We start from the raw sequence: 26,333 nt of genomic DNA on the forward strand, positions 1-26,333 counted from the left end.
ATTCCACTAAAATTAATTATAATACAAGGCTGCCCATTCTCTCCTTATCTATTCAACACAGTATTGGAATTTCTAGCTAGAGCAATAAGATAGCTAAAGGAGATCTGCGGGATACAAATTCGGAAGGGAGAAGTCAAAGGATCACTATTCATGGCTGATAATGATGGTGTACATAAGTGACCCAGAAAATTCTACTAGAAAATTGTTGATGAACACTTTCGGGAAAGTGGCTGTATACAAATTCAGTAGCCCTTCTTTATACAAGTGATAAATTGCCCTAGAAAGAAATTAAGAAAACACCACCCTTCACAATCTCCACAAATAATGTAAAATATTATGGTGAACCTGTACTCGAGCAAGGAAAAGACAAGTATCTGAAGAAAGAAATTGAGGACAATATCAGAAGATGGAAAGAACTCATGTGCTCAGGGATCAGAAGGATTAACAGTAAAACTGGCCATCTTACCCAAAGCATTTCAACACAATTCCCATAGAAATGTCCACACAATTATTTTTTTCTTTTTTGTTATTTTTATTAAATGTTTTATTTACATTCCAAATGTTCCCCCCCCCCTTTCCAATTCTGCCTCCAAGAGTTCTTCACAACATCCCCCTCCCCTTTGCTTCTGAGAGGGTGCTCCCAACCTCGATGTCACCCTCACTCATTCACCCTGCCCCCCTTACCTGCCCACCCCCATCTACCCTCACCTTCCACATCCCACTACCCCGGGGCATAAGTTTATACAGAATTAGGCACATCCCCTCCAAATGAGGCCAGACAAGATAGTCCCCTGCTAGATACATGCCAGGGACCTTTGGACCAGCCTGTGTATCCTCTTCGGTTGGTGGCTTAGTCTCTGGGAGCTCCCAGGGGTCCAGGCTAGTTGACATTGTTGGACTTCCTATAGGGTTGCCATCCCCTTCAGTTCCAGCAATCTTTTCCCTAACTTTTCCATCATGGTCCCCGACTTCATTCCAATGGTTGGCTGTAAGAATCTGCATCTGTCTCAGTCAGCTGCAAGTAGAGCCTCTCAGAGGACAGCCATGCTAGGCTCCTTTCTGCAAGTACAACATAGCATCAGTAATAGTGTCAGGGTTTGGTGCCCAGAGATGTAATGGATCCTAAGTTGGGCCTGTTACCTGATACCCTTTCCTTCAGTTTCTGTTCCATTTTTGTTTCTGAATTTCTATTAGACAGGAGCAATTCTGGGCCTAAAATTCAGAAGGTGGGTTGGTGTCCCCATCCCTCCACTGGGGACCCTGTTTAACTACTGGAGGTGGTCAACAAAGGTTCTTCGTCTCCACAGTTGGGCATTTTGGCTAAGGTCACCACCATTGAGTCCTAGGAAATTCTCACATCCCAGGTCTCTGGTTTTCAGATGTATCCCCACCTTCTAATCCTTTCAGTCGAATGTTTTTCTTCATTTTCCTGGCCCTCTGGGCTTCTCTCCTTTCTCCCCCTATACCTACCTAATCCTGCCCCTCTTTACCCCTTCTCCTGCCAGGTCCCTCCCTCCCTCTTCCTCCTGGGATTATTTTGTTCCCCCTTCTAAGTGAGATTGAAACATCCTCATTTGGGCCTTCCTTTCTGATAAACTTCTTACTGTCTGTGGGGTGTATCATGGGTATCCTGTACTTTTTGGCAAATATACTCTTATCAGTGAGTACATACCGTGCATGTCCTTTTGTGGTTGGGTTACCTCAGGATATTTTCTGGTTCTACCCACGGCGATTGTCACTATGATAACCCTACTACTCCATGAGCATGGAAGATTTTTCTTCTGAGGTCTTTTTGATTTCTTTTTTCAGGGACTTGAAGTTCTTGTCATATAGATCTTTTACTTGCATGGCTAGAGCTACACTAAGATATTTTATATTATTTGTGGCTATTGTAAAGGGTGTTGTTTCTCTAATTTCTTTCTCAGCCTGCTTATCATTTGTATAAAGGAAGGCTACTGATTTGAGTTAATCTTATATCCAGCCATTTTGCTGAAGTTGTTTATAGCTCTAGGAGTTCTCAGGTAGAATTTTTGAGGTCACTTAGGTATTTATTATCACAGCATCCTCAAATAGTGATATCTTCTTCCTTTCCAATTCATATCCCCTTGATTGCCTTTTGTTGTCTTACTGCCTTAGCTAAAACTTCAAGTGCAGTACTATATTGAATAAATAGGAAGAGAATAGGCAGACAACAGCTGTGAAGTCATAATCCTGGGCCCATATCAGCACTGTTCACTGAGCAGCTAGTCATAAGGGCATAGACCCGGGAACTGGCTTTACCTGCAGGTTCTTTATAACACCTAAATGTAAACTACATCCAGTGAGGTTACTACATGCACAGTGATTGAGTAATGCACGACTCCTGAATGGTAAGGAAAGCTCATTCATCTGTTTCAGTCTGTCATACAATCAACTGGATAGCATAGTCAACAGTGCATCATCATGCATCAGTGCACGAGTAGTCAGGTCATGATTTCAATAGAGTTTAGCATCAAGGCAAGTTTAGTCTCACAAAAATAGTGGGGGGGGGGGGGAAGACGTGCTGTTTACAATCTGAAAAAGCAATATTTTACTAATGTAATGTTTCAACTAATTTTACTCGGTGGGATGGGCTCGGTGGGAAATGTCTACACTATGCAATGCTGGCCTCTTGAACATGATCATTGGATAAAGATGTCCAAAGTAGATCCTACAGCGGTGTCACCTAGTTTCCACCTAAAAAACCGTCATCACATTACACATATACAGAAATGCTTTATGAAAAATAAATCATATTGCTGTTACAGTTTCTGGCATCTCTAGATAATAGAGATGATTTTCTTAGAAGGCAGAACTCAAGAAGAAGTACCAAATGGTAAGTAATGGGACCATGTAGAAGCATGGAATATGTAATAGTAAGTACACATCCATACCAATGAAGTCATGCTGCTGATAGACGGTTGGTTGCTGATTATCCTACTTCATTACATCTCTGGCAGATACATGAAAATGCTCTTTTGAATACACATGAGTATCTAATGCTACATTCTCTTGTCGTATTCTCTTCGAGCTGGGCTAGATAACAAAGCACAATATGTGAAGAGAATATGTGAAAATTCAAAACAAAACAAGGAACCACCACCCACCACCCTTTCACAGGTACATCTACTAAAAAAGTGTGATCACATACTGCCTGAAGTTTAAATAAGCAATGGGTCATTTAAGATGAGGGGTATGTCATTCTATACATTTTGGCAGAAGGATAACTATCACCAAGTGACAATGCAAAAGAAGATGAACAGGAGCCACAGAAGAGCTATAAGAACAGTCCAATAAACTTCTGTAAATGGATTTGTAACACATACAGCAAACTTCAATACCTACTCCAAATGGTTCTAAATAGAAACCACAACCACAATCGGTGATCTCTTCAACTACATTTGAGTGAGCATGGTAAATGATTTCCTTGCTGCAAGGTTATGATGAAAAAGAAATGAATGGTATTTTTCCCTGAAACTGAAGACACCTGTGATATAATCACAGTAAAGGCTTTATCAAGTCATTTACATGAATAAGATGTTTCTCTTGTATGAATTCTTTCCTATTTCCTGGCATCAAGATGATATATAAAGGCTTTAAAATGTTTACAGGGCGGGTTGGGGATTTACCTTAGTGGTAGAGCACTTGCCTAGCAAGCACAAGGCCCTGGGTTCGGTCCCCAGCTCCGAAAAAAAAAAAGAAAAGAAAATGTTTACAGGGCTAGAGACATGGCTGTGTAAAGACAAATTTATTCCCAGGACAAAGGTCAGGTTTTTGATAACTTCCTATAATTCCTGCTATGAGAAGATCCAAGAGTTCTAATCTTCTTGAGAACCAACAATGCTCGTGTTCATACACACAAAAGGACACACTGACATCACATAATTAAAAGGAATAGAACTGGTTGACCAAATAAGTTTTACTCATAAATGTATTTAGTGTGTAAGCATTCATTCCTGTGACTCAGGTTTTGAGGTATTTAAAGGCTTACCTAAAGCTTTTCTTCACCATAAATTGGTTCATGTAACAGAAAGCAAGTGTGTACGGTTGAAGTACAATCCTCAGCTGGTAGTATCCTTCTGGAAGACTTAAAAAAATGCTGTCCTGTTGGAGGCAATATGTCACTTGGGGTAGGTTTGAGAATTTACATCTATACACCATTTCTAGTGTACACTCTCTGCTTCATGCTTTAGGATGAGGATGTGAGCTCTGATCACCCTGCTTTAGCTGCCATGTGTGACATTTCATGACTGTCATGGTGATCCCATACCTTTCTGGAACCATAAGCCAAATTAATCTCTTTTATAAGCTGCCTTAGACATTGTGTTTTATCACAGCAACAAAAAAAGCACTTTTGTAAATAGATTTGTAAGACATACAGCAAACTTCAATTCCTACTCCAAACATTTCAAACTATGAAAGTTTTATATCAGAATGAGCTATTTCATGTAATTGTAGAGAAATGTGATTATAAGTACAAACAAAAATAAACAGGGATTTCTGTGCTCACAAGTACAAACAAAATAAAGAGGGACATCAAACCATAAAGTTTGAATAGATTGTTGACACTTGTCCCATTTTTTTGTCCAGAAAAATAATCCTGTTTGACTGAATATAAATGTGACAGCTATACATATTGCCAAATCCTTTATAGTCATAGTTTCTCTCCAGTAGAAATTCTTTCATGATGATAAAGATTGTAGAAATGTTCAAATGTTTCACTATATTAAATATATCCATATAGCCTTGCCCTAGTATGCATTCTTTCAAGACGATGAAGACTTGTGAAATGTGAAAAGGCTTGACCCAATGTAGTACACTCATTGTTTCTCTCCACTATGGGTTTCTTTCATGATGATGAAGACTACAGAAATGTACAAAGGCTTTATCATGTTAAATATACTCAGAGTTTCTCTACATTATAGTTTCCTTAGTGCCTTTGAAGATGTCTGACATGCAAAGGGTATATCACATTGATGACAGTCACAGGGTTTCTTTCCTGTGTGTTATGGGTTCTTTTATGATACTGGAGACGACTTTGACACACAAAGGCTTTACCACATTGGTCATATTCAAAGAATTTCTCTCCAGTATGTATTATTTTATATATACGAAGATAACTGTGAAGTACAAAGACTTTAGCATATTTATTACATCCATAGGGTCTCTCTCCAGCATGTGTTGTTTTATGATACAGGAGACCACTTTCACATGCAAAGGCTTGATCATATTGATGACCTTCATAGGGTTTCTTTGCTGTATATGTTATGGGTTCTTTTATGATATTGGAGACCACTTTGACACACAAAGGTTTTGCCACATTGCTTACATTCATAGGGTTTCTGTCCAGTATGTCTTCTTTTATATGTTAGGAGATGACTGCTTCACGCAAAGGCTTTACCACATTGGTCACATTCAAAGGGTTTCTCTCCAGTATGTGTATTCTTTTATATATTTGAAAATAACTGCCAGGTGAAAGACTTTACCATATTCATTACATCCATAGGGTTTCTCTCCAGGATGTGTTGTTTTATGATACAGGAGACCATTTTGACATGCAAAGGCTTGATCACATTGATTACCCTCATCGGGTTTCTCTCCATTATGCATTTGTTTATGTTTCTGGAGACCACTTTGCTGTGCAGTCTTTGCTACACTGCTTACATTCATAGGGTTTCTCTTCAGCATGTGTTCTTTTATGCACGTGGAGACTACTGTGACTTACAAATGGCTTTGCCACACTGCTTACATTCACAGAGTTTCTCTCTAGTATGTATTGTTTTATGCACTTGGAGATTATTGTTCCGTGCAAAGGCTTTCCCACATTGGTCACATTCAAAGGGTTTCTCTCCAGTATGTGTTCTTCGATGTATCTGAAGATAACTGTGATATATGAATGTTTTCCCACATTCATTACATCCATGGGGCTTCTCTCCAGTATGTGTTCTTCTATGATACTGGAGACCACTTTGACATGCAAAGGCTTTATTACATTGCTTACACTCATAGAGTTTCTTTCCAGTATGTGTTCGTATATGTTGTATAAAATGATTGTTTTGTGCAAAGGATTTACCACATTGATTACATTCATAGAGCTTCTCTACAGTATGAATTCTTTGATGTCTTTGAAGATGACTGTGACGTGCAAAGGCTTTATCACACTGCTTACATTCAAAGGGTCTCTTTCCCGTATGTGTTCTTTTATGCTGTTGGAGACCACTCTGACTTGCAAAGGCTTTCCCACATTGCTTACACTCAAAGGGTTTTTCTCCAGTATGTGTTCTTTTATGCACTTGGAGATTACTGCTTTGTGAAAAGGCTTTACCGCACTGATTACATTTATAGGGTTTCTCCCCAGTATGACTTCTTCCATGCCTTTCAAGATGACTGTGCTGTACAAAGGCCTTACCACAGAGATTGCATTCATAAGCTTTCTCTGCAGTATGTGTTCTTTGACGTATTTGTAGATCGGTATAACATGCAAAGTCTTTACCACTTTGGCTACATTTCACAGTATGAATTCCTGCATGTTGCTGAAGATGACTGTGTTGTGGAACGTCTTTACCACGTTGATTACCTTCGTCAGGTTTCTCACCTGTATGAATTCTTTTATGCATTTTAAGAGAACTGTGAGCTGTAAAGGCTTTACCACATTGGTTACAATTAGAGGGTTTGTCTCCGCCGTGTGTTCTTTTATGTATTTGTATACTACTGTGATATGCAAAGGACTCAAAATATTGAATACCTTCATAGGATTTCTCTCCGGTATGAATTTGTTGATGTCTTTGAGAATGGCTGTGATAAGCAAAGATTTTACCATGTTGAGTAAATTCTGAGGATTTCTCTTCAATAGGACTTTTTTCATGCCTGCAAAGATAAATGGCACATATGCAAGCTTTCCCACGTGCATTATACTGATGACTCTTTTTATCTGTGTGAATTAGTTTTACAGTTTGGCCTAATTATAAAGAGCAATCTGATATTAAGGTATTATCAGTATTTTTCATTCATAGTGTTCCCCGCCATTATGGGCTGTTTTACATGTTTGAAGATACAAGTCATGTGAGAGCATTGATTAAATGGCTCACATTTATAGCATCCTTTTTCTATAAGAGGTTTGCTACATATTTGAAGAAACTGGAAGAACCCAGATCTTTACCACACTGACTGTATTCATAAATTTTGCTATTCTGTGAGTCATAATACATTTTCAAAGTGAACCAAAGCAAACACAAGTATTTTCACATTATCTGTGAAGGCATTGTTTCTTTGTGTTTGTAGTTAGAGGAATACTGTGTAAGCACAAATTAGATACCTGATATTAACATACATGGTTTCGTGAAAACTTAGTAATCATGCATAACTTAAAGCAGTGCTTTTTTTTTCCTTTGCTTTCCTTTAAAATTTGCAGGACACATTAAAATGTATTCAGAGACACATTTTTATCAGTTTGTATTCATAGCAATAGATTGCACTGTAAGTTTGTATATGGCCCTGATAAAGAATTATTTGTATATCTGTATCCCATTCAGAGAGTCTCCTCAAAGTGGAGACTACTATGTATTTTCTATTTAATTGTTCTGGTTGAGAGCGAGGTTCATTGCTACTTTCAATATTTCTATATTATACGGCTGGTATCCATTGTGATATATGATATCAATATCAAAAGAAGAATAGCAAATGAAAAGCTTTCACATTACATTCAAACAGTTTGACCTTTTTTCCTTATAGACATGTGGTACAGGGATTAAGGTTTCTCTATGCCACATTCTTGACTCTCATAAACTGCCCATATCACTAAACTTAGCTACATTATTACAAATATATGAGTAATACTAACTTTACTGTGGACTATTTTCTTATTAGAAGGCTTTGGACATAGGCTCATCACCTAATCATTGTGTGTACCCTCTGCAATATCTGAATAGTAGTAGGTTGAACAAACCGGCAGTCCTACAGTATAAGCTCTATTGGGCTATGATTCAAATGGTGATATCTGTGAAGGCATTGTTTCTTTGTGTTTGTAGTTAGAGGAATACTGTGTAAGCACAAATTAGATACCTGATATTAACATACATGGTTTCGTGAAAACTTAGTAATCATGCATAACTTAAAGCAGTGCTTTTTTTTTCCTTTGCTTTCCTTTAAAATTTGCAGGACACATTAAAATGTATTCAGAGACACATTTTTATCAGTTTGTACTTGAAAATTACCTTCCATGTCTTCTAGAACTTTGAAAATGTTCTTCAATATTATGGTCTTCCCAATTGTTGCCTAAATATAATACCAGAGAACATATGTTATATTATTGGAAATTAGGCAAAATTGAAGTTACTATCTTCAGTGAACCTTAGAACCGTGCTTGATTTATTCATCTCATTATTCATCATTCTCAACAGAAATTACAAAAAGAAATGCCAATAAAAAATAAACAGTTGTCCTTACATTTTAAAAAATGAAAAAAAGGGGTTGGGGATTTAGCTCAGTGGTAGAGTGCTTGCCTAGCAAGCACAAGGCCCTGGGTTCGGTCCCCAGCTCCGAAAAAAAAGAAAAGAAAAAAAAAATGAAAAAAAAAACAACAAAAAAAACTCACAGTCTTACCTACAGCAGCAAGATTCCTGTAGGTCTCCAGCATCACATCTTTGTAGAGACTCTTCTGGGAAGGATCCAGCAAAGCCCACTCTTCCTGAGTGAAGTTCACATGCACATCATCATAGGTCACAACACCCTGAAATATTCCATACATGTGTACATGAGAAGGCATGATACTGACAACATTGTAAATCTATACTTCATTGAGAATATTCATGTAATTCTGGTGCTTCCTCCAGTTAATTCCTGAAACAAATGTTCTTATGTAATCCCACATTCATTTTAGAAAGAAACTCAGTAATGAATGAGGTTCACCTCTGCCATTTCTGTACCCTCTGAATAGGATAAAGAGTTAGAAGAGAAATGGAAGCTAACAGCCGTAAGGACCGACAAGCAAACAGATCAACAGTACTGAGCACACATCAGATAAATTGTATGAAGAATTACTAACTATAAAATGATGAACAGATTGGGTGTATTATTCATGCCTTTAATCCCAGCAGTCAAAAGACAGACACAAGTGTATATCTCTTTGAGGTGGATGCCAGCCTGGTCTATGCAATGAGTTTCAGGACAGCAAGAGATACATATTAAGACCCTGATTGCTCTGCAATAATCAATCATTCAAAAAGACAAAAATGGTTTAAATAAAAAAAAAACCTTAGAGCTCTTTACTGGAGTTCAGGTAAAGAATTGTATATCCATTCCGTTGGGTATTCATAATCCAAACAACTGAAGAGTGCCAGTTTAAACTGTAACATTAATAAGATCTTACTAAAAGGGAACGCATGATTAAACAGTTATAAATGGACAGATGAAAATAACAGCAGTATAAATGTTGCCCATGAATAGCAACATAGACCAGGAGAGGGGGCTCACTAGATCTATGGCCAATCTTGCAAATAACTAGGGTTAATTGCCAGTATTTACATGGAGGCTCACAATTACCCATTATCCCAAGTTCAAGAGTTCTGAGGTCATATTCTGAATACTGTCCAAATGAGGCACATATGATGTACTTATTCATGCATAGAGGGAAAATACTCATATTTATTCAAAAATTCAAAACAAAAACAGGTAGTAATAATGTCAAAACTTGCAAGCCAATGGAACACCTAGGTAGATTTAATGCCATAAATAAATGACATCCTGAGAAATTTAATATATTGTCTGCTAAATTTTAAAATTCCAAGTGTACATGAAGGTCAGCACCATAGCATATGCTTCCCTGTACAAAAACCTACATTCCAGGTCCATCAGTAAATAATATAAAAACAAAACAAGCCAGTCATTTGGGGCCACATCTATTCCTAGCACTCTGGAGTCAGAGTTATATGGGTTATTAAATTCAAGGCCTACCTGGTCTATATAACTACTTTCAGGACAGCCAAGGTTACATAGAGATACTTTGTCTTCAATATCAAAAACAAAAATGAGGGCTGGAGAAATGGCTCAGTGGTTAAGAGCACTGACTGCTCTTCCAGAGGTCCTGAGTTCAATTCCCAGCAACCACATGGTTGCTCACAACCATCTGTCATGGGATCCAATGCCCTCTTCTAGTGTGTCTGAAGACAGTGACAATGTACCCTCATACACAAAATAAATAAATCTTTAAAAACAAAAACAAAAATTAAAAATATAAATATATGCTAGCAAAGCAGCTTAGCATTGAATAGCAAGTGCTTCTACTATTTCTTATGTGACACAGGGATAGTGTTTTTAATGGTGAGGACGTGACAGCAGGAGGAAGCTAACTCATCAGTTTCAACCACAACAGAGTAGACACAAAGAAAAGGAAATGGTATGAGTAGATGAATACTTAAATCCCATCCCCATTTTGTAATCGAGAAAGGTTCTTCTACAAAACCTTCTATAAGCTCCTCAAAAGAAGCCATAAAGGAGAGACAAGTGTTCAAAGACATCCTATGTAGGAGCTTTTTGGATTCAGTCAACACTATTGTGACTCTGGTCACTATAGGCTCATGGTCATCCTTTCATGAAAATATATGTTGTCTAATTTCAATGATCTTAATGGTCTGCAGCAGTCCCTACACTGTTTGAATGTCCAAAGATTTCTTTTACCCTCTCGGCAATCTCTCCACTGCCACGTACTGTGATATAAGATAACATTTTTGTGTCTTTCCAGTATACGGAGGCACAGAATGCCCATTCCTATTTCAATAGTGAGAAATGTGTACATGGGAACAAGGCAAGAAACCCAAGAGGGCAAACAGGAAATTCTGTAGCTCTGTCTCAGACACTTGGGGCTTCAGGTTCAAAGTGCTTACCTGGCTCTGTCCCTGCAACTTCTCATTATCTCTCAGTTCTAGTTCTTTCACTCCCTATGTGCATCTCTCCATGGCAGACTCTCATACCACAGGTATCTCAACATCGTGTGGTCTCAAAATGCAACTCAGGCATCATCCAATGAACTCTCACAGAGTCCTTACTGGGGCTCTGACTCTTCTGCCAAAAACAGATGGCTGAAGTAGTGTTGGACTGAAACCAGAGAAGAAGAATCCATGACCATAATTTTGTGTCTTCCCTGTTTCCAGAAACAGCACAATATGGGTGAGTCTGTTAAGTTTGGCTTCTAAATTGGATGGAGCCTGCCACATGTGGACCATAGTCAGAGCACGTTTTATACAAAGTTCCTTCCTGGGACTAGAAATCATTTTGCCTACTCCTTCCATTAATTAAAAACTTAGCAGAAGGGAGTCTTACTCTCAGGTCACTCTCTTAGGCTTCCAATACAGAGCAAGGGCTTTCTCTTTAATGGTGATAGTGTCCTTGAAAATTCCTGCCTGTTTCAGCACTGACTGCATCTGAAGCTATCTAGTGTTCTTTTTCTCTACAAACCACAGACTTTGCATTTCCTTCTACATCACTTGTTTCTTTTTTTTCTCTTTGTGTGACAGGTAAATACCATTCAACAGACTCGATATTCTAACTAAACTAAGAATCAGTCCCTTATCTTTGAACTCTGCCTTACTCAATTTTGCAGGGCATGGGCAGAATAAGGAACATTTGGGACCAAAATATCACCTATGACCTCTAGCTAAAATTTTCATGACATCGCTTTCCTCCTGAAATCCTATGACCTCAACTTCCTGTGCCTGTATTAGTCTACAGTGTGGTCTGTCAGGTCCCACAAGAACAGCAGATGAAGATCCGTGTGCAGCTTTCTGTGCCTTTGCCATCCCAGTCCTTATGCTTTCCACATTCCTCCAAAAGAGAGCATTCCCAGGCTCTGTCCAGAATTGAAATCAATTATTGTGTACCATTTTTTTGTTCTAACTTGCTTCTCAGGTAATGAACCTTGATGCTTCTGTCTGTCAAATCACAGTCCATCATTTTAAGAGTTTAAGACAGAAACTGAAGCTAGAAAATACAGGCCCAACTATGGGGAAACATTGTTTCCTGGCTTGCTCTCTTGTTTGGTCACTATCTCAAGCTTGGCTAGTCTCTTATCCAACCCAGACACACTTGCTTTAGGGATATTGCCACCTCAGTGGAAGTGGCTTTGAACTACCTCTCACAGACACACCAACCAGCCATTCTGATTGGGCACACCCTCATTTGAGGGAACAGATGCTCTGAAATGTTGAGAACTGAAGCTGATTATGACACACAGATATATGTGTAATACATGAGAAATACATGATAATACATGAGAAGGTTTTAAACCAATGTGTCACCAATACCAATCACTTTAGCAAAGCCCCAAACATTGATAATTAGAACAACTGGAAATCATAGGTTGCCAATAAATGCACAGAGGTGAGTCTTTAGAGGATCAAGAGGAGACAACTAAAAAAACTGATTCTCCACAGACCACAGGCCATCCAACAAAACTTCATAACATAATATATTAAATTTTCAGAGGACAAAATAGTTGACAACACTGATTAAAGTACAGACAAAGACAGACCAATAAATATGTGACAGACCTTCAAATAAGAAATATGGGATTATGGTCAAAATCAAAATCAAAGAAGTCACTGACCGGAATTCATCCTGTGGGCTCTACTCTCCTTTGCCAAAAATAGAAAATGGATCAGGAGGCTGTTCCAATTGGAGAGATATGCCTAAAGCATGCAAACGTTTCAACATTGGAGAAAATAATATTGCCTACTAAAAAGTATCTCCTTTTTCATGATAAAGAAAAGGATGCCTGTTAGGATCACTTAGAAATCATTTTGTTTTCTACGATTAATGACTGCATACAAATCCACACCAGTGGGAGGAAATGCAAACTTTTAAAAACCAAGTGCAAGAAAGAAGACATTTCAAAAACAGTACTCTAAAATAGATTCTTTTGCAGTAACTGCTTTATAAGTCATAAGCACATTTGAAAACATATCTATTCCCATTTTTATGTTTATGTTTGGTTTGTGTGTGAGAATGAATATCTTCCATGTAAGTACAGGTGACACACAGGGGAAGAGGATGTCAGAGCCCCTGGATATGGAGGAGCAGGAGCATCTGAACTTGGGTTGGATGTTTGTATATGAACTCAGGTCAACCCCAAAAGAGTAGATACTCTCTATTCTGCCCAGCCCACATAGTGCTTTTTATCCAATAAGCAAATAATCCTTCACAGACGAACAACATGAAAACCTAAGTAAATAAATGATTCCTGGGAACCTGGTGCCTCCTTATTAAAATGTTAGTTACCGGACCAGGTAGAATGCCACCAGACCTTCCCAACTTTCTGTTGTCCAAATAATCCAGGTTGCCCCTGGTGCAGCAGCTTCCTCTCCTCTATCCAGGCCTCCTGGAGATTCAATAGACCATTCCCACCTTCCCTTTTCTTCATGCCCCATCTCTGCGAGTGAGCCCCCAAGTATCAGTAGACACCCCCTGCTCAACCACAGGCCATTCCTGTCAGAAGACAAGGTAGTCTGTCCAAAGACCTACCCTAGTATCTGTTACCCCACACGCAATTCTCACAGTTGCCCTTAGCACTGCAACACAATTCTCAGAGGATGACTCCTCCTCTGCGTTCACACTTCCTGTGAAGATCACAGACCATCCACAACTGCCTTTCTTTTCCCACCTCAACTGTGTCCCTGCCCTGACATGGGCACACATCTCTTCTCAACCACATGCCACTCTTGCCAGAAAACCAGGCAGGCTGTCCACAGAACTAACACACTACCTAGTACCTTGGATGCAGTTTTCAGTTTCCCCTGTACTGGACCAGAACATAAGAGGCAATTTCCCCTCTCTTCTGTCAAATGTCCTATGGATCACTAAGATCATCTTTCACTTGATTCCTCCTCCCCCAACCTTCAAAATCAGCAAACATGAGTCCTTGAACACCCCCTGCAAAAAAGACCAGAACAGTAAATGAGACAACACACTCTCTGAAAATACAGAGAACAAGCAGAAATCCGGGAAAAAACATCCACCCTAAGAACATATCCAGAAATCAGCACCTATAATCACATCAAACCTAGATGCCTAGACACCAAGCTTAGGAACCTAGTAACAACCAGAAAAATATGTCACCAAAGGAACAAAACTATCCTCCCACAGCAAGTCCTGCATATTCCAACATAGGTGAAAGTCCAAAAAAAAAAAAAAAAAAAAAAGACCTTAAAACAAATTACGTGAAGAGATAGACATCCTTAAAAAGGAATGGATAAATCTCTTTCTAAAATCAAAACACAATCAAACAACTGGAAAAAAAAACCAAATTCCATATATAAAGGGAAGAAAAATAAAGCAAACAATTGAAGAAAACAACTGTTCATGACTTAAAAATGAAAATAAAGGAAGCACAAACTGAGGGAATCCTGGCAAGGAAACTTTTGAACTGCAAAGAGGAACTTCAGAGGCAAGGTTCACCCATGGAACAGAGATAGAGGAGAGAATCTCAGGCATTGAAGGTACAATAGAAGGAATGGATACACAGGACAGAAAGAGTTCCATCTAAGAATTCATACGTTTATAACATGATCATTGATTCCAAAGCTGTGTCATGAGAAAACTCAGAATTCACAATAGGATTATTAAGAAATAGTACACACACTGGCACAGTGTGACTTCTGTTCTTACAATAAAGACACAATAATCAAGAAGATTTGTGAAAGTGATGGGATGGAGTTTTCATCAAAATACCTAAGGAAACTACACTATCAATAGTTCGAACTTGACCTATGTTACCTATGACAGTATGTATATACAAATTAAATAAACACAGACTTCATGACTCCTATACACATAACTCAAAGTATTCCCTAAACTGTTACATTTTTCACCTTCCAGCTTCTGTTTATTGATCTGTCTTCCAAAGGCTCAATGCTCTACAGCTTTCTCTGTAAATGGAGGTGATCAGAAAGGTGGGCTATGACCCTGCAACCACTCATGACCCCTTGTAGTTTCATGCAGACACAGCCCTTCTGAAGCCCACACAAAATAATGCTGAAGAACAATTTACTGTTTGCTTCATGCCACGGATTATGTCACAAGATGTGCAATTTGTCCGATCCACCTACCCACCACCACGCACACCTGAGAAACGCCTGCGTCTCAGAAACTCCTTTTGTACCCTGACTTGAATTTCCATGAATCATGCCATTGTGACTGGAAGTAAGGGAAAAGTAAAAGATGCTAATCAAATATGGCTGAAGGATTATCCCTATCACCTCCCTTCTCCCAATTTCTAAACCACTTATAAAACTTCTCAGACAGAACTGAGTGTGGAACGCGAGGGTCAGTACTTACGGAAACCGGACCTTCAGTTCCCCAGTGTCTCCCTACTGTGCAGCAAGCACACTGCCTTGGGGTACACCTGGATAGTGATATCATGAGCACCCCAGCTTTGCACTGCCAGTGTTCACCTTAACCTCCCCGTCCCAGGAAATCCACACTCAGGGAGGGCCACAGGACAAGAGCCTCTGCTCAGATCACCGCGCTGACCAACGGAACCACAGTCTGACTCACAATCCGTCTCAGTCACAGCAGATCAGACGCTGAAGGCTCAGCAGTCTCACTCCTCCTGGACTGGGGACACCAGTCTCAACTAATCTGGAACCTTGGCAGCTCCCACACAATAAACATGGCACGGCTTCCAGTCCTCCTCACAGCGTGCTACACCTGCATCTGAGGAGAATCCTGTAAAAGATCTGCACACTACCTTCCACTGGTGATCCTGATTGCTAAGCCTGCCAATGTCCCTCATAAGCTTGGAAAACCCAGCTGGACCTCATGACGGTAGCAACTCCTCTCCTGAGGGATCAGAGAGCAAATGCCTCAAACAGCTGAAGCCTTCCTAAGTCTGCCTTTCCAGCCTAGGTGCAGACAGAGCCCTAGTCTGGGAAGATTGTATTTAATGGAATTTTCTAGTCTCTTAGAGCACTTCTTCTCCTCTTCCAAGACACTGGGTCCTCTGTTTGCATATTCCATTACACACACAATGTCCAACCCAGCCATCTCTACTTCATAGTTAGGAAGTCCTGAAGCCTAACTTCAGTCAAATTTGAGTAGTAATAATAATTAAAGCAAAACATGGTCGTGGATTTTAAAGCAAGAAGCAGTTAATGGGAGGTAAATGAAAAAAAGAAGAAAGAAAAGAAATAAAAAAAGGAAAGACATGCTTCTAGGTATCACAGAGGACAATGTTTAGACAGGCTTACAGGAGGGTCAAGCCAATGTCAGAGACAGCAAGACCAGCTAACACTAGAGACAACCAGATGGTGAGAGGCAAACACAGGAACCTAAGCAACAGAAACCAAGGCTACTTAGCATCCTCAGCGCCCAATTCTCCCACCAAAGCAAATATTGGATATCCCAAAACACCGGAAAGGCAAGATTTGGATTTAAAATCATATCTCCCGATGATGATAGAGGACTTTAAGAAGGACATAAATAACTCCTTAAAGAAATACAGGACAACACAGGTAAACAAGTAGAAGCCCTTTACACAAAAATCCCTTAAAGAATTATAGGAAAACACAACCAAACAGGTGAAGGAATTGAACAAAACCATCCAGGATCTAAAAATGGAAATAGAAATGATAAAGAAATCACAAAGGAAGACAACCCTGGAGATAGAAAACCTATGAAAGAGATCAGGAGTCATGGATGCAAGCATCAGCAACAGAATACAAGAGATAGAAGAGAGACTCTCAGGAGCAGAAGATACCAGAGAAAACACTGACACAACTGTCAAAGATACTGTAAAACACAAAAAGCTCCTAATCCAAAACATCCAGGAAATCCAGGATACAATGAGAAGACCAAAGCTAAGGATAAAAGGTATAGAAGAGAGCAAAGATTCCCAACTTAAAGGGCCAGTAAATATCTTCAACAAAAGTACAGAAGAGTGGAGTTGGGGATTTAGCTCAGTGGTAGAGCGCTTGCCTAGCAAGTGCAAGGCCCTGGGTTTGGTCCCCAGCTCCGAAAAAAAGAAGGAAAAGAAAAAAAAAAAAGACAGCTATAGTGTACTCACATACATAAAAAGTACAAAAGAAAACTTCCCTAACCTAAAGAAAGAGATGCACATAAACATACAAGAAGCCTACACAACTCCAAATACATTGCACCAGAAAAGAAATTTCTCCTGTCACATAACAATCAAAACACCAAATGCAAAAAAAAAAAAAAAAAATTTAAAAAAAAATTTTAAAAGTCAGAAAGTATATTAAAAGCAATAAGGGAAAAAGGTCAAGTAACATATAAAGACAGACCTATCATCAGACTTCTCACCAGAGACCATGAAAGCCAGAAGATCCTGGACAGATGTCATACAGACCCTAAGAGAACACAAAAACAGCCCAAGCTACTGTATCCAGCAAAACTCTCAATTAACATAGATGGAGAAACCAAGATATTCCATGACAAAAACCAAATTTATACAATATCTTTCCACAAATCCAGTTCTACAAAGGATAATAGATGGAAAACTCCAACACAAGGAGAAAAACTACATTTTACAAAAAGCAAGAAAGTAATCTTCCTGCAACAAACCCAAAAGAAGAGAGACCCACACACATAATCCTACCTCTAACAACAAAAATAACAGGAAACAACAATCACTATTCCTTAATATCTCTTAACATCAATGGACTCAATTCCCTAATAAAAAGACATAGACTAACAGACCGGATACATAAAGAGGACCCAGCATTTTGCTGCATTCAGGAAATAAACCTCACTGAAAAAGGCAGACACTACCTCAGAGAAAAAGGCTGGAAAACAATTTTCTAAGCAAACAGTCCCAAGGAACAAGCTGGGGTAGCAATTCTAATATCTAATAACATCAAATTTCAACCAAAAGTTGAAAATCAAAAAAGATAAGGAAGGACACTTCATATTCATCAAAGGAAGAACCCACCAAGATAAACTCTCAATCCTGAATATCTATGCTCCAAATGCAACATTCATAAAAGAAACCGTATTAAACCTCAAAGCACACATTGTACCTCACACAATAAGAGTGGGAGATTTCCACGCCCCACTCTCATTGATGGACAGATCAGGGAAACAGAAATTAAACAGAGACAAAGAAAAACTATGAGAAGTTATGAACCAAATGGATTTAACTGATATCTACACAACATTTCATCCTAAAACAAAAGAATATATACCTTCTTCTCAGCACCTCATGGTACCTTCTCCAAAACTGACCATATAATCAGTCACAAAACAAGCCTCAACAGATACAAAAAGACTGAAATAATCCCATGCATCCTATCAGATCACCACGGATTTAGGCTGGTCTTCAATAACAACAAAAACAACAGAAAGCCCACATACACATGGAAGTTGAACTACGCTCTACTCAATGATAACTTGGTCAAGAAAGAAATAAAGAAGAAGTAAAGACTTTATAGAATTCAATGAAAATGAAGGCACAACACACCCAAACTTATGGGACACAATGAAAGCAGTGCTAAGAGGAAAACTGATAGCTCTGAGTGCCTCCAAAAAGAAACTTCAGAGAGCATGCACTAGCAGCTTCACAGCACACCTAAAAGCTCTAGGACAAAAAGAAGCAAATAAACCCAAGAGGAGGAGACAGCAAGAAATAAACTCAGTGCTGAAATCAACCAAGCAGAAACAAAGAATCAACAAAACCAGGAGCTGGTTCTTTGAGAAAATCAACAAGATAGATAAACCCTAAGCCAGACTAACCAGAGGGCACAGAGAGAGGATCCAAATTAACAAAATTAGAAATGAAAAGGGAGACAAAACAACTGAATACTAGGAAATTCAAAAAAGTCATCAGATCCTACTACAAAATCCATCCTGGACGAAATGGACAATTTTTTAAACAGATACCAGGTATCAAAGTTAAATCAGGATCAAATAAACCATCTTAACAGTCCTATGACTCCTTAAGAAATAGAAGTAATTATTAAAAGTCTCGCAACCAGAAAAAGCCCAGGACCAGATGGGTTTAGTGGAAATTCTATCAGACTTTCATAGAAGACCTCATACCAATACTATCCAAACTATTCCACAAAATAAAAACAGATGGAGCGCTACCCAATTCCTTCTATAAAGCTACAATTGTGCTTATACCTAAACCACATAAAAACCCCACAAAGAAAGAGAACTTCAGACCAATATCCCTTATGAATATGGACACCAAAATACTCAATAAAATTCTTGCAAACCAAATCCAAGAACACATCAAAATGATCATCCATCATGATCAAGTAGGCTTCATCCCAGGGATGCAAGAATGGTTTAATATATGGAAATCCATCAAGGTGATCCACTGTGTAAACAAGCTCAAGGAAAATACCACATGATCATCTCATTAGATGCTGAAAAAGCATTTGGCAAAATTCAACACCTCTTCATGATAAAAGTCCTGTAAAGATCAGAAATTCAAGGCCCATACCTAAACACAGTAAAAGCAATTTACAGCAAACCAGTAGCCAACATCGAACAAAATAGAGAGAAACTTGAAGCACTCCCACTAAAATCAGGGACTAGACAAGGCTGCCTACCCTCTCCCTACATACCAATATTAGCCTAGCTAGAGCAATCAAACAACGAAAGGAGGTCAATCAAACAGATACAAATTGGAAAGAAAGAAGTCAAAATATCACTAGTGCAGATGATAGTACACTTAAGTGACCCCAAAAGTTCCACCAGAGAACTACTAAGCCTTATAAACAACTTCAGCAAAGGGGCTGAACATAAGATTAACTCAAACAAATCAGTAGCCTTCCTCTACTCAAAGAACAAATAGTCTGGGAAAGGCATTTGGGAAACGACACCCTTCACAATAAACACAAATAACATAAAATACCTCGGTGTGACTCTAACCAGGCAAGTGAAACATCTGTATGGCAAGAACTTCAAGCCTCTGAAGAAAGAAAATGAAGGAGATCTCAGAAGATGGAAAGATCTCCCATGCTCATGGATTGGCAGGATTAATATTGTAAAAATGGCTATCTTGCTGAAAGCAATCTACAGATTCAATGCAATCCCCATCAAAATTCCAACTCAATTCTTCATAGAGTTAGAAAGAGCAATTTGCAAATTCATTTGGAATAACAAAAAAAAAGGATAGATAAATCTATCTTCATCAATAAAAAAACTTCTGGGGGAATAGCCATCCCTCACATCCTGCTGTATTACAGAACAATAGTGATAAAAACTGTATGGTATTGGTACAGAGACAGGTAGACAGATCAGTGGAATAAAATTTTAAGACCCACAAATGAACCCACACAGCTACGTTCACTGAATCTTTGACAAAGGAACTAAAACCATCCAATGGAAAAAAGCATTTTCAACAAATGGTACTGGGTTCAACTGGAGGTAAGCATGTAGAGGAATGCAAATTGATCCATTCTTATGGCCCTGTACAAAGCTCAAGTCCAAATGCATCAAGGACCTACACATAAAACCAGATACACTCAAACTAATCGAAGAAAAAGCAGGAAGCCTCGAACATGTGGGCAAATTTCCTGAACAGAACACCAGTGGCTTACGCTCTAAGATCAAGAATTGACAAATGGAACCTCATAAAATTGCAAAGCTTCTGTAAGGTAAAGGACAGGTCACTAGGACAAAACGGCAATCAACAGATCGGGAAATGATCTTTACCAAACCTACATCTGATAGAGGGATAATATCCAATATATACAAGAAAATCAAGAAGGTAAAGTCCACAGAATAAAATAACCCTATTAAAAATGGGGTACAGAGCTGTGACATTCTCCATACATAAAGATCTTGCTTGATCAGGCCAGTCCTCAGCACAACAGTGTTTTTCCTTTTCAAAGACTTGTCACCCAGTGTAGTCTTGCCCATGTGGCAAAACTATGCTTTTCTCAAGAAGAAAACTGGTCCTTTAAGGAACTCCAGGCCTTAATGTTGTCTGTGACCCTATATTGTCACCTTGAGCCACTTGTTAGAGTTCTGTTCTTTGATTGGACCTTGTTCGTGATTGTAAACCAGAGTTGTCTCCTTAGTTATGGTTTGTAGACAAATGTTTGGGCGATCCTGGGAAAGAAACGCATGTATTCTAACAGTCTACTCTCTAATAGGCCTGGTTAGCATACCGTGTATCTGTGGGGAGTTTTAGAGACAGTCCTCCCTCAGTTACATTCTACTTGGTGTCACTATAAGTTTTGATAAATCCTTTACATGATCAATTTTACTCTTCTACACCACAGCTAAATATTGGAGTGCTACATATTCAACACACGAGATGCCTTTTGCAGCTTCCACAGAATTAACTCCAAATGGATCTTACACCTACATATTAAAGAGCTAAATGCTAAGGCCAGAACTTACTGAAGATACCAGAGAAACTAGGGCTCTCCGAGTCTGGCATCTTGCTAAGGATGTTTCTACATAGAAGCCCTTTCCCCAAATGCTTTGTGCAGATAAAGCCATCCTCGTGTAGTTATTCAGAGGCCACTTCGGGTCCGTGGAGAGAATAGGACCACAGGGAACTCAGAAGTCGCTGCTTCTGTCTAGCTGCTGTTTACCACCGAGCCCCCGGGATGACCCACCACACCAGGTCCCTCTGCTCAGCCGCTTGCTCCATCCCTTCGTGGAAGATGGCCCTGCACGTACCATGTCGGGACTTCTGAGCTTGCCGGAGCTCTCCTCACAGCACCCAGCAGCAGCAGACAGAACACGTCAAACGGAAATACTCCTGACTGTTCGGCTTCAGAGGGAAACTTGCAAGAAAGCTCCCGACGGGAACTCGCTGGAATGCTCCCGGAAAAGCCCGCCTTCTCCTCTGATTGGTAGGGCCGCGTAGATGTGCTGATTGGCTAATGAGTCTTGAGTGACATAAGCACCACCCTTAAGGTTAGAGTGTGCTGAAGGGACAAAAGTGGAGGAGTAATTCTAGGCACAGGCTTCCAGTCAGAGGCTAGACGTTTTGCAGATCTCCAGAGCTTTGCATTTTAGTACAACTTGCGTCTGTTTTCCCACCCAAGTCCGGGGAGGATCCACAACTCCAGCTTCTGGATGCTCAGCTTCTGGATGCACTGCTCTTTCCTTTCTGAGAAGTGACGCTGTGCTACCTTGTTGCAACTTTGGAGCTGGCCTGAGCTCCAATTACAGCACTCAGTAGGCACTTCCCCTTCTTCCTTCTACAATCAAGGTACATAACTGGCATAGCCAGTGCAGTTATCAGTCTGTCCCACAAGTGGAAAGGTGCCCAGAATATTAACAATTAAAGAGAGATATTAGGAAACGAGACTTTTGTTTTGTGTTTTCTTCGGGGTTCAGACGTGACAAACCCTGGAGCACTGTTGTTAACCAGCATATCTTCCTCAGTGGGTTGGTAAAGCAAACAAAGAACAACAAAACCCACAGCTGCATTAGTAAAGATTCTCTAGATATACAGAACCGACAGACTCCATCTCTCTATCATGTTGGAAACAGATTTATTAGAACGCCTCAAGAGCCGTGTCATTCTACTAGGCCAACAGTGGCTGTCTACATGTGGAAAGTTGGAGAATCCAGTAATGGTTTAGCCCATGTGACTGCATGCCTCAGCTGGTCTTCAGTATACATCCGAATTCTGAAGAAAGAAATAAGCTCTAACACCAGTTTTGTTTGTTTTTTTAAAATGAACTAGCTAGCCAGAGGCAAGACAAACAAAGAGAAAGAGAGGTATCTATCATCTTCAGTGTCCTTTATATATGTAATCTGTGTCCCTGTTTAAAGATGGATCTTATCAACTCAGAAGATTCAGATTTTATAAGGATTTTTCTATTTCAAAAGCTTTGATTTATGAAAATCCCCCACAATAGCCAACTACTTAAGTTTCAGCTAATTGCAGATATATTTAAATTAACTACCAAGGATAGCCAGTACAACTATCTAGTTAGGAGAGCTAAGAATCTTTTTCCCCCCTGTGTCAGGCAAGGAGAGCACGGGAGCCATTTCCAAAACAATAATTTTCCTCTATAAAAGGAAGCATTGAGGCTTTACCAGGGAATATGGATACGCTCACACAGAGGTTTGCCTACTCCTCAGCATGCTAAGTTAAGTCTTCTTCTGAACTGGGTCACAAGGTAAAAGCAGAGATTTTTTTCTAAGGGCATGCTTAGCTCAAAGTGAGGCAGAAACATGTAAAATATTAAAACGATGGACAGGAATGCCTCTGGGATGTTCGTCTTGTACTACAAGGTCTTAGCTGAAGATCAAGATGACACTGTGAAGGTAGATTGCTCAGGAGCCAATGCTACCTGCTAATCATTACCTGTGATCTAACCAATCAATGTATCGATGTCACAATTCTCACATATAGAAAGAAAAAAAAAACACAGATGCCAAAGACTAAATTCGAATAGGTCTGGGTTCCTAAGAGAAGGGGTGTTTGAGAGCAGCAGGGAAACAAACAACAACTTGAAGTCAAATCATGGGTCCAAGCTGGTGGCTTACGCTCTGCTGAGTTGGCTTTCCACATGAAATAGCTCTTCAGACTTCTAGCTAGTTCTCTCTGTCTCTCTCTGTCTCTCTCTGTCTCTCTCTGTCTCTGTCTCTTTCTGTGTCTCTCTTTTTCTGTCTTTGTCTCTGTCTGTCTCTCTGTCTCTCTGTCTCTCTGTCTCTCTCTCTCTCTCTGTCTCTCTCTCTCTCTCTCGTGTGTGTGTGCGAGCATGCATGCAGGGGTAGTTCTGCTCTGCTCTAGCTTTTTCTTGCTATTCGAAAAACTCTCTTGTTGAGATAGGTAGCTTTCTGCTTGAGAAAGCTCTCTCCCTGCTAGTTAAGAGTCCTAAGGCTGGAGAGATGGCTCAGTGGTTAAGAGCACTGACTGCTCTTCCAGAGGTCCTGAGTTCCAATCCCAGCAACCACATGGTGGCTTACAACCATCTGTAATGAGATCTGATGTGTCTGAAGACAGCTACAGTGTACTTGTATACATATAACAAATAATTCTAATTTTCTTTTTAAATTCTAAAAGTTCGCTGGATAGTTCACGGGTTTTCTATAAGAATTCTTGGATCTACTGGCCAATTGGATCTACTGGTCAAGCCAAAAAGAAAACTTCTAAAAGTAATTATTCGGTTATTAAAATCAGAAAGCAAATGATGATGATGATGATGATGACGACGACGACGACGACGACGACGACGACGACGACGACGACGACGACGATGATGAGATAAGGCCATGATGATGGCCTTATCTGGAATCAATGGGAGGAGAGGCCTTTGGTCCTTTGAAGGCTCAATACCCCAGTGTAGGGGAATGCAAGGGTAGTGAGGTGGGAGTGGGTAGGTGGGTGGGAGAGCACACTTGTGGAGGCAAGGGTGGGTTGGGATGGGAGGTTTTTGGAGGGGAAGCTGGGAAGAGGGATTATATTTGAAATGAAAATAAACAAAATAACAAAAAAAATTTAAAAAAGAAATCCTGTAGCCAGATATGAAAACTGAATCCATCGAAGAGTCTCCCTGATACCTTGGTAACCCAATGATTCAGAAAGGAAAGAGAATTTCTTTTTTTTCTATTTTACTTATGAACACTGATGTAAAAATACTCAATAAAACATTCACAAACACACCAAAAACATTGTCCACTATGTTCAAATAGGCTTCCTTCCAGGGATATAGGGATGATTCAGTATATGAAATCTATCCATGGAATCTACTATATAAACTGACTAAAACAAGTCATGTTATCATCTTATTAGATGCTGAAATAGCCTTTGTCAAAAATTAAACACCCTTTCATGTTTAAATGTTTAGGAAAACAAGGTGCATGCCTTAACATAATAAAAGCAATATAAAGCAAGCCAATAGCTAACATCAAATTAAGTGGAGTGAAACTAAAACAATTCCACTAAAAGCAGAGAGAAGAAAAGGATCTGTACTTTCTCCCTGTCTGTTCAACACAGTACTTGAAGTTCTAGGTAGAACAATTAGCACAAATAAAGGAGATCAAAGGGATTCAACTGGGAAAGGAAGGTTTCCAGAATCTTTACATAATCAACAGTATAAGGGGCTTGGGGATTTAGCTCAGTGGTAGAGCGCTTGCCTAGGAAGCGCAAGGCCCTGGGTTCGGTCCCCAGCTCCGAAAAAAAGAACCAAAAAAAAAAAAAAAAACCAGTATAAGACTTGACCCAGCAAGACCCCTGATGCTGGTATCAACTATTATCATCGTTTGATATCTATTACTGTAATAATGACCATGATGAAAAGCACCTAAGGGAGGAGAGGGTTGATTTAACTTACATTTTCATATTACAGTCCCTATTGGGGACAGCATGGTAGGGACTAAAATAGAGAAGGAATCTGGAAGCAGAAGTGAAAGAGACACCTGGGAGAAATTCGTCTTTCATGCTAGGCATTCATAACTGGGACTCACAGAAGAACCTCTCTCACTGGTGCCAGTCATTGAAATTGGTGCCAGATAACAATGTATGTATACCCAACTATTTAGCTTTATGGTTCTCATGAGACGGTAGTTACAGCTAGTTGTGAGCTGACATGTGGATGAAGATAACTTATCCTGGGTCCTCTGGAGGAGAAGATAATGTTCTTATCCACTAGGTGATCTCTTAGTCCTCTCTAATGCACTTTCAATAATGTTAGAGGATAATGTATATAGGGGACAGCAGATAGGAGGACCATGGGACATCCTTTGGGGAAAGCTACAGACAGTCATGGAACTGGCCAGAAAAAAGCTTATGCATGCTTAAGGTGACAGAGCTGGAGGGGTGGGACTAACTAAACCCTCTGTAGTCCAGGTAATTTCCCCATTAGGTCAAGATGCTGTACATGGAGCTGCAAGATTTGGAGTTTGTGCTGATGGAATTAGGTCTTAGTTTGGCATGTTTACTCCTCACTGTACTCTGATCCCTTCCTAATGGAATAGGAATGTTTATTCTGAGGTATTGTATGTTAGAAACATGACAGGCTCACATATGGATACAGTAGAAAATGGTCAGATGAAAAGTAGTTGTCAGTGTAGAACACTGAACAAAAACATGTAGAGTTTGAATCAGAAGAGCTCCCATAGAATCCCCTGTTTGAAAACTTGTTTCACATTTGTTGGATCATTTACGAGGCATTAGAAATATGTTCTATTTGAAGGAGCCATGTTACAGGAGTGGGTTTTGAGGATTCCAAAGTCTCCCACCATCCCCTGTTTGTTCTCTAACTCCCTGCTGTAGTTTGGGATATAAGCTCTTAGCTGTTCTTGCTCCATTAAATTTACTCAGATGTCATCAACCCCAATCCTCTTAAACCATCAAGCTACTTTGATGCTTTCCTTTATCTATCTTT

At 39.5% G+C, this 26,333-nt stretch overlaps 1 protein-coding gene across 13 annotated transcripts; it reads right to left on the bottom strand.

Annotated features, from left to right (window-relative positions):
* Nucleotides 1–511: 511 nt before the first annotated feature.
* Nucleotides 512–23,891, bottom strand: Zfp442 (zinc finger protein 442). Of its 13 annotated transcripts, none has more exons than XR_010064951.1 (6): nt 21,664–23,891; nt 8,620–8,746; nt 8,232–8,292; nt 4,010–6,885; nt 2,913–3,054; nt 512–1,059 (listed from the first exon to the last, which is right to left on the bottom strand). XR_010064951.1 is itself a non-coding variant. In XM_063285042.1 (5 exons), the coding sequence occupies exons 1-5, from the start codon at nt 21,664–21,666 to the stop codon at nt 1,032–1,034; spliced, it is 315 nt and encodes a 104-aa protein (XP_063141112.1). In that variant the 5' UTR covers nt 21,667–23,891; the 3' UTR covers nt 512–1,031. The 13 variants fall into 13 exon arrangements, 4 of the variants coding, with proteins under 4 accessions (XP_063141112.1, XP_063141111.1, XP_017447734.2 ...); XR_010064958.1 differs by adding an exon at nt 10,899–11,109 and having other exon boundaries at nt 512–3,054; nt 4,010–4,122; XR_010064954.1 differs by adding an exon at nt 10,899–11,109 and having other exon boundaries at nt 512–4,105.
* Between the last annotated feature and the right edge of the window lie 2,442 nt (nt 23,892–26,333).

Source organism: Rattus norvegicus, chromosome 3 (genome assembly GCF_036323735.1).
Source record: "Rattus norvegicus strain BN/NHsdMcwi chromosome 3, GRCr8, whole genome shotgun sequence".
NCBI lineage: Eukaryota > Metazoa > Chordata > Mammalia > Rodentia > Muridae > Rattus > Rattus norvegicus.